Source organism: Lygodium microphyllum, chromosome 22 (genome assembly GCF_053477565.2).
Source record: "Lygodium microphyllum isolate KBCC chromosome 22, Lygodium_microphyllum_v1.1.10, whole genome shotgun sequence".
In the NCBI taxonomy this organism is placed as follows: domain Eukaryota; kingdom Viridiplantae; phylum Streptophyta; class Polypodiopsida; order Schizaeales; family Lygodiaceae; genus Lygodium; species Lygodium microphyllum.
In genome coordinates this window covers 134823595-134832280 of record NC_141156.1, presented here as the reverse complement: position 1 = coordinate 134832280, position 8686 = coordinate 134823595, and the positions used below count along the sequence as shown (strand labels likewise).

The 8686-nt window shown below is 35.9% G+C and overlaps 1 protein-coding gene across 12 annotated transcripts; it reads right to left on the bottom strand.

Annotated features, from left to right (window-relative positions):
• Window positions 1–278: 278 nt before the first annotated feature.
• On the bottom strand, window positions 279–6347 carry LOC148017650 (uncharacterized). Of its 12 annotated transcripts, none has more exons than XR_015687941.1 (12): window positions 6196–6332; window positions 5866–6096; window positions 5489–5678; window positions 4769–4945; window positions 4560–4669; window positions 4303–4395; window positions 3791–3883; window positions 3338–3702; window positions 3170–3247; window positions 2997–3078; window positions 2826–2888; window positions 2522–2591 (listed from the first exon to the last, which is right to left on the bottom strand). XR_015687941.1 is itself a non-coding variant. In XM_087663320.1 (10 exons), the coding sequence occupies exons 2-10, from the start codon at window positions 4324–4326 to the stop codon at window positions 453–455; spliced, it is 648 nt and encodes a 215-aa protein (XP_087519446.1). In that variant the 5' UTR covers window positions 4327–4395; window positions 4560–4669; the 3' UTR covers window positions 279–452. The 12 variants fall into 12 exon arrangements, 5 of the variants coding, with proteins under 5 accessions (XP_087519446.1, XP_087519444.1, XP_087519445.1 ...); XR_015687938.1 differs by lacking the exon at window positions 2522–2591 and adding an exon at window positions 2671–2739 and having other exon boundaries at window positions 5866–6033; window positions 6196–6347; XR_015687936.1 differs by lacking the exon at window positions 2522–2591 and adding an exon at window positions 2671–2739.
• Between the last annotated feature and the right edge of the window lie 2339 nt (window positions 6348–8686).

Below are 8686 nucleotides of genomic sequence, written 5' to 3'. Positions count from 1 at the left end.
GGAAGTAGGAAGTATGTGCCCTGCAATCCAACTAGGAAGTGGGGTCCATCCAATTGTCTCCAACACAAGCTCTTCACTTTTTCACTTCCTCGCAACTCCTCACTTATTGATTTACTTGTCACAATATGAATGGCCCTTAAGAGTTTAAAGCTATTAAGATTTAATTAAAAACTTAAAATCCATGGCTATGGCCTCTTCTCATGAAACATGGCATTAAATGAAGGATGAGAAGACTAATTCAATATCTTGATGACCTGACCATCAAACTATGCACGAAGAAGTAGAGTGATTTGAGGCTGGTAAAACCTGCTACATGTCTACAGTCTCAATTTGCCTTGATACTCCACATTGATCATAAGGGAGAAATCATGGCGATGGAGGAGAAGAACACAACTGACATGAGCTTGGAGGTTCAATGGAGTAGAATTGACTTCTTGATATTGTCTGTGACCTCATTTTCCCTTAAATGGCACTAATGGAATGACAATTGATGGTGCCCTCCTCCTCTGCCTCTCCTACACAATGGCGTTTAAAAAAAAAATCACAAACACTCTCAATAATGGCTTCTTCATTGATCACACTTTGGACTTCCCTTTGAAGACATCAAAATGTTGATGATGATCATTTATTCCATATGCCAACTAGTAGATATGATAATAATGATAATGATTAATTTGCAAGCAATGATGGGATGACTGCGGCTAAATTTATGACCTTACAGAATAATAAAAAATAGACAGTCACTCCTTGGAATATTCAACACTACAACCACAAGGAACTTTCAATCGATCCCCATATAGGAAAAAAAGAGAATTCCCCATGGAATTCCCTAGTTGAAAATACATATAAGTAGGGAAAGTAAAAACTAGGGAAAATGGGACATTTCCTAGTGAGAATAAGTAGGGAATCACATAAGACCTTTCCTATGTAGGAAATATTTCCTATATAGAAAAATACAAAATTTTCTATGTAGGGAATAATTCCTATATAGGAAATATTCCATATATAGGAAAAATTTTCTAGAGGTGATTCCCTAGGTACTCTCACTAGGAAATCTCTCATTTTTCCTATTTTTTACATTCCCTACTTATATGTACTTTCAACTAGGGAATTCCGTGGGAATTCTCTTTTTTCCTTCACTTTATCTACTTTGCCCTTACTCTTAGACATGCTAATATCAAATAAGAAATTACACAATAAATTTTTAACTAGAAAATTAAATAGAGAATGTCATCATTTCTAAGTAAGGATCAATAATATACATCTAATGATCAAAATAGATTAAACAAATTAAGACATCAACATCTACTTTTAGCAACCAAAAGAAAAATCAAAATACTTTTAAAGGAGCGTAGAACTAAAAACTAATTAAGCAACATGTGTGTCTTGATTGTTTTATCCCTTAAATCTCCAATATGTTGCAAAGTAATAAATGTTTGAGTAATCCCTCAAATCTCCAATATGTTGAAAAGCAATAAATTCTTAACTCAAAGTAAAAGTTATGCTAAAACTTCCACATCATCTAGACTAAGCACATTTCTATTTTTGTTTAATACAACTTTGCCATTTCCTAGTAGCCAAGAAATAATCTCCTTAATCATATCATCACTTGTTGGCTTCTTTGTATCCTTAATCAAAACTCGAAAGCTAGCTTCAATCTTTTTGAGATTCATGTATGTACTCTTTAAAGAAAAGTACATATCATGAATTGTAGACACACCAAGATACTTCAAAAGTATGGTTTCCATGTTCTCTTTTGTCATATTAACATGCATTGAATAACAAAAAGAGAATAAGTAACTTATTATACTATGTATAGATAATTAAATGACACGAATTATAATATGAAAAGCCATAAATTTAACTACATGACTATTATATATATATCAATTATAAAGCTACCCTTTAAACATCATTTGAAATGTTAATCTCAAAGCTACAAATTGAACTACATGACTACAATTATATATATCTAATTAAAATATAAATTAACAATAAAGTTACCCTTTGAGTATCATTTGAAATGTTAATCTCAATGCCTTGGTTTGGGAGATATTTAAATTCCTAATTCAAATAAAATAAAAAAATTAGATTATGCTTTTCATGTATGACATAAACAAAAATATAAACATTTACATCTAGCACCTTTGGTTCTTTTTTGTTGATATTGGTACCTCGTTTCACGCTCCTTTGTTGCAAAAGATCCTTCATCTCCTCACTTGGCTAGTCAATACGTAAAATAAATAGTTATGTAATAAATCATACCTTTAGTTATTCACTAAACTATGATGCTATTGTTCTCTCACAAACATATATCAAATACCTTCCTCTTTCTTTGACTTTTTCGAGATGTTTCATTAATGTCATCATCTGGATTAGCCTACATTCAAAACTAAAATTAGTAATCACATTAAAAACATTTATATAGAAAAAAAATTACATACCTTATCATTTCTTGAACTATGGATACTTTGTTCCATAGTTTCTTGACGTTTAGTTGAGTACATTATTTTGTCTAAACCATGTGACAATAACTTTGAAAAGCTGGCACAATTTTCCATATCAAGTGTCTCATCTTCATTTTCAACATCCTACATTTTAAGCATGTAAAGGATAAGATACTGTTAAGAACATAAATCATATGGTCAATCTTAAATTTAATATAAAGCAAAGAACCTCATCGGATGTATAACATTGAAATTCTTCAAAGCTCTTTTCTTCCTCCACAAACATATTCATCTATGGGAAATGAAAGTTAATGTATAAGTATCTGTATAAGAGACATTCTCAAAGAAAGTTATTACATATGAGCTTAAAAGCATTACCTGCAATGATAAATATGTTTGCTTGTATTGTTGTCCTTCAAAGGAGCTACTTTCTTCAAGAGGCTACATCAACAAAATAAGATCATGTGTATACATCAAATGTCTCCAAAATATATGGAATCAAGTACAAAAATGATAAACATATAAGATTATAAGATACCTTTTCCAAACCTTGTTCATTTGAAATATCATCCATGCTAGGAATGTATACATCAAGTTGAATAGAATCAATAGTAGCAACATATGGTTCACTCTGCCATCAATAGACACCCCTAAATGAGTATGGGAGAAAAAGAACAAATCCTACACTTATGATATCAAACTTATAAAACATATCATCTTACCATTGATGATGTTATGTCATTTGATACATTTTGAAGCTTATCTATATCATCCACTCCAAGAGATGCGGATAATTCTCTCTATATGTCATAAGATTAATAGTTCAATAACTAAAAATCTACACCTCAAATATTAAGAAAGCCAATAAAAAAAAGTAGCAATCAACTTACCTTCTTTAAAAGATCTTTTTTCTTCAAATACTTTCTTTCATCTTGCTTTGTACCCTTCCACCAGTCATATATGTCATTCTCTCTCCATATGTACTCACATCCAGTAAACTTCAATGGTAAAATCTCATGGTGATTCTCTGATATGACTTTCATGATATACTCTTTATCCGCATTTTTATAACGTAGATCATTTGGGTTTAAGGATTCAAACCACCTATGTACTCGATGATAATTTTCGAGCATGACAGTGTGTTGACTTTTAAAGTATTCAGCCAAGAGCTTTTTTCCATAAAGTCTACCCTCTTCTCTAAATTTCAACATGGGTGGCCGATAGATATCATCATATGATGGTATGCGTATCACTCCTATTGATACTCAAGTGATCAAATATCATTAGTTAGTATAACCATTTCAAAAAATGACTCATTATCAACATAAGAAAGCTGGTAATACCTGATTCTTGGCTTGAAGAAGTGTTAAGGCAAGCAATCTCAATGTCTTCCTTTCTTGCATTGTCTCTTCTGTCATCTTTAGTAACTTGTTTACCTATATATACATAGAGTTAACCAAAGCTCACGATAATACAAGGTTATGAAAATTTTCAATAACACAAAAGAAAATAATTAGATATTTTGTATCAATTTGGGTCACCAAATTTGTACAAGTTTTTTATCCTTAAAGTTGGTACTTGCATCTTGACTTGAAGAAACATTATCGCAAGTAACCTCCTGATCTCCCTTTCTTACATTACCTCTTTTCCCACCTTTTGTTGTTCTTTTATCTATGTTTATATATATACACACAATTACTCAAAGTTTAAAAATATGAATAACTATGAACATTTTAATTTAGGCAAAGAGACTAATTAAAGCTAGTTAATCTCAAAATGAATCACCTAATAAAGCAAGATGTAATATATGTACAAATTTTAATTTTCAAAGTTTAGTAGAAATAAAGACATATACCTGTATCATGATTTGAAGAGACATTAGGGCCAATGACCTCCTTAGCTTTCATTGTTCCATTATCTCTTGTACCATCATTTGTGATTTTGTTACCTTTATGTACACATAATAAACCAAAGTTTAGAAACATAAGAGACTTATATTTTTTAAAAAGAAGTGCTATATCAAACTAAATCACTTAATTTCTTAGCACTTGGATTAGAACACATGAATTAGTAATAAAATTAGGTATAAATTTAGTTATTAGAGTTAGTTACCTTTCACTTCTTCCACAACTGAATCCACAAGCCCAAGTAGTTTGAGATCCTCACTCATCATTTTTTTCAAAAGAGCCATCATCTCTAGATTAGAAGTCGACATGGCAAACCTACATAGGCATGGTAATAATAAGAAAGTGTTTGCAATGCATGTTTGAAAATGTAAATTACATTAAGCAATACAAAACAAAAGACTTCAATAAACATACCGTTATAACATTGTTGCCTCATGCTCATGCGAACACCATATGGTAGGTACAATCTTTTTTTTATTGTCAATTGCAATTCCTTTTGTTTTGAGTACTTGCCATTGCTTTTTCATGGACACACATAGCCACCAATCCTTCCAATCTTGATCCTCTATTCTCACTTTCCAAAGTTTAGATCTGCCCCAAACAATCCAAAATGGGAAAAAAATAGCCCATGGAAGATACACTTTCATGCAACCAAAAATTGATCCAAACTTGACATTTATCAATCAGGGAGGGTGGGACTAGGTCTAAATATAAGGTGATTGTTTTCCACTCCCTGTGTCCTTCAAGGAAGGAGGTGACTCATAAGCACATGAGTGGAATTTGTGCCTATAAGTAACAAGGAAGGGTGGTACAATGTGCTAAGGGAGATTTCCCACATGACCAGTCAAAGGATAGAGTATGATGCACTTGTGGATATGGGGAGGTGCATAATGCACAACTACCATTCCTAACAACAAAGCACCATTCCCAACAATAAAGGATTACCTTGTGGAACATCTATGATCAGAGAATGTTCTTCAAATCCATATTAGTACTGAATTGGGTCTCCTAGATGACTTACAATTAGTCCCTACATAATTAAAGAAGCAATACACATAATTATACTCACACAAAAAATGGATTGCACAAACCATCAAGTCAACTTCAAGCTAGTTAGAAGTGAAAGGAACTTACATAGCACATAATGCAAAGTATACGTATCCAAAAGCAAAATCTTGACCAACTTCTTCGAGCTTTTCCAATGAAACGTTTTGCAGCTCATCCGGGGAGATTCTGATCCCGTGATTTCTATAGATTCATCAAAAGCCTTGTCTTCTACGATGCTATCTTCTGCATCAAGCTTGAGTCATTCTATCATGCTCTGCTGTAATTCAACATAATCAAGTTATAGAGAACAAAAAGTAAATAAAAGGACATATTATCTCCACCCATCTTGATTCAAAAGAACAAAACTTAAATCTTATTTCCAAAATGGTCTCTACAACCTTGGCCTATGCCCAATGAGGCAACCCAGACACAATGAACTTGAATGCAGGAGTTGTATTACTTACAAGCTGAGGTTCAATAGTGACAACAATACCAGAAGCATCCAATTCGTGTGTCTGAAACTTGTCACATCTCATGGGGATTGAAAAAGTATTGTTTAGTTGTCCTTTTGATTCAGTAAGTAGTATGGATGGATTGGATGTTTGCAATTCAGATTGTAAACTGCAGCATTTCTGCATCATCTTGGTCAGAAGATTAGGAAGCCTCCAAACAAACACACAACTGTCTCCACTAACCTATTTGAAAACAATAAATTAGCAGCACCAAGTGAAAAAACCATAGTAAAGAAGCCAAGGTCAGCATATATACAATTCTAAATGCCACCTTAAACTTACCAATATTAGCTGCTTGCAATCAGGCATGAAAGCTATCAAGTTGTCCATTGCAAGTTTCTTCTACATTTATTGTTTTTATTCTGTCCTTAGAAGTACCATGATCTTTCTCACTCAAAACAGTATCCTTTAACTCTTCAAAAGCATGTCCATCAATTTCCTTATCCCCATGCTCCAAAATACCTGGAGTAAAATTTTGAGCTCTTCAACTCCAGGTTTTGTTCCATATACATTGCTGTGGAGTTCCTTCAAAACATCAAATGTCTCTTGGTCAAGACCAAATTGCAAACCTTCTGCCTTCCTTTCATCCAACTTCATCTGCCAAAAACTCAATTTGTCAAGAGACCATTTTTTTTTTTCCAGTCATCAACCTTTGAGTATACCCGTCAGAGCCTCTGCCATTTATCCCTGCATTGCTGTGCATTCCTTCCAATTCCATTATTCTGACAAAATGCTTCTATTTCCTCCCACTGCTCCTTGGATTTTCCACTACTACTGAACCCTGCTGCCTCAGACTCCAACTGCTTCTTCTTTGCAGCAATCAAAACTAAGACTTCATGTGGTTGCTAGTGCTGCCTATTCGTTACCTTCTTTTTGGATTGTTCCACATCCTGTATAGAAGCTTGTGTGGCAACGCTTCTGGAGTATAAGGTCCACAGCCTATGTTTTAGTGATTCAAGCCATGGAAGAGACCTGTGCATCAGCAGCATGCCTAGGCGGCAATTCCTTCTTGTGAGCAGCAGGATGTGACACTGGAGGAAGGCCAAGTCTCAGAGCGTTGTGATTTGCAAGAACCCCATTCTGGGCTACATTGTGAGCCGACAGAAGTTGGGATGCGATCTGCAGCAGCTGCAAATGAGCGGCGGCCTCATCGGAGAAGAAGGGACATGGAACATCCCAGCCAGGGCGCGGACGTTTCTTGGGGCGGGTCTCGTCCCAGAAGGGACCGGACACAAGGTTGAGATCAGCCATTCGCAGCGACCAAAATCAGCAGAGAAGAGCAAGAGCCCAGGGGTAGGGTTTCAGGGATGGACAGGAGCTTATGGCAGAGAAAATAGCGGCCATGGGAGCTGTAATAAGAAAGGGGGGAGGCGGGATCGCGATGGAATATGCAGGGAGCCGCGGAAGAAACAAGGCTTGCTTGTAGGAGGCATCCTGATAGAAAGACAGACACGCGACAAAATGGCGTCCTCCCGCCCCTTCCTCGCTCTCTTTGCCACACATCTGTCTAATGTCTATTGTCCAGCGGTATTCCTTGATGTCGCTCCACTAGTAATGTTTCATGCATTACCTCGCTTCCTTGTGGGCAAACAGAAATTAGCAGTGATAAGGTTTCACGGAACGCGAGAGAGAAAGAAACGGAGACAGAACCAGATAGGCGTAAGGCGCTTGGGGAAGCCGTTCTGAGGCAGAGGCAAAGGGAGGCCTGAAAAGCCGTTCCCTGCAAGGTATCAGAAGCTCACATACATGTCAATAATGGCAATTCCAATGATGACATATTGATCTAGTCCAATTTTGACAACTTGATTATGTATCGTTGTACCCCATTCTCCTTTCTGAATGCTCCCACATGCCTTTAAAATGGATGAGAATAGGTAATTGTCAGGCATTATACCCTATTGAAGCATTCTCACGTACAGTTTAGGAGCAATGATATGTTTACTAGTTGCCATGTACCCTGAAATCATTGCAGTCCCTGACAGCAGATCTCAATTTTTCAGTTGATTAAATAACAATTGTGCCTCTACTAGAAGGACACACTTTGCATACATGTCAACAAGTGCACAGGTGCGCCGCTGCACAGACCAACTCCTCGGCTGCTTGCGAGTAGGTTCCTCCTCATCTTTTGCTAAATTAACTCACACATAAGCCTAAATTCAAGTCCTTAACCCTGTTCCCAATTTGTTTCATGCCATAGCAATCAACACTAAGTCGATGTTTTACCATCCTACACAATTAGTGCCCATCTATTCAACCCTGAAGTGCACAATCCTTATAGCAATCAGTGCCCTTTCTTTGCTACTCCCTTGCTACCAAATGACCATATGCATTATCAAGTCGATTCCTATGGGGATGGCTCCAAAAAATAAGTAATTTATGTCAATGCTTTGTGAGAAATGCTAGAAATTGCATCAATCTCTACTCTACTATGTATTAGTGCTAAATTGTCATTAAAAAATGAAGTTCTCAATGTGGTCAAAGGGTGCCTCGTGATCAAGGGTAAGAGACATAGGAAAGGTAAAGTGAGTTGAAATAAGGTGCATGATTGTGCAACTACGTGACTATGTGATTGAGTATATGCACGTGGAAGAGTGTGCTTGAATTTTTGCCCAATTAAACATGTGGCCAAAGTGCTCCAAGTAGTTAGGACGATGTGCTTCAAGTGATCGAGTTCTCCAATGTGGCTAAACAATCATGTGGCCTATCTACATAGTAGTTGAGTGGACTAAGGTGCTTAAGTGGTTGGGTGAAAAAGGCAATGTGTGGTCCGCAT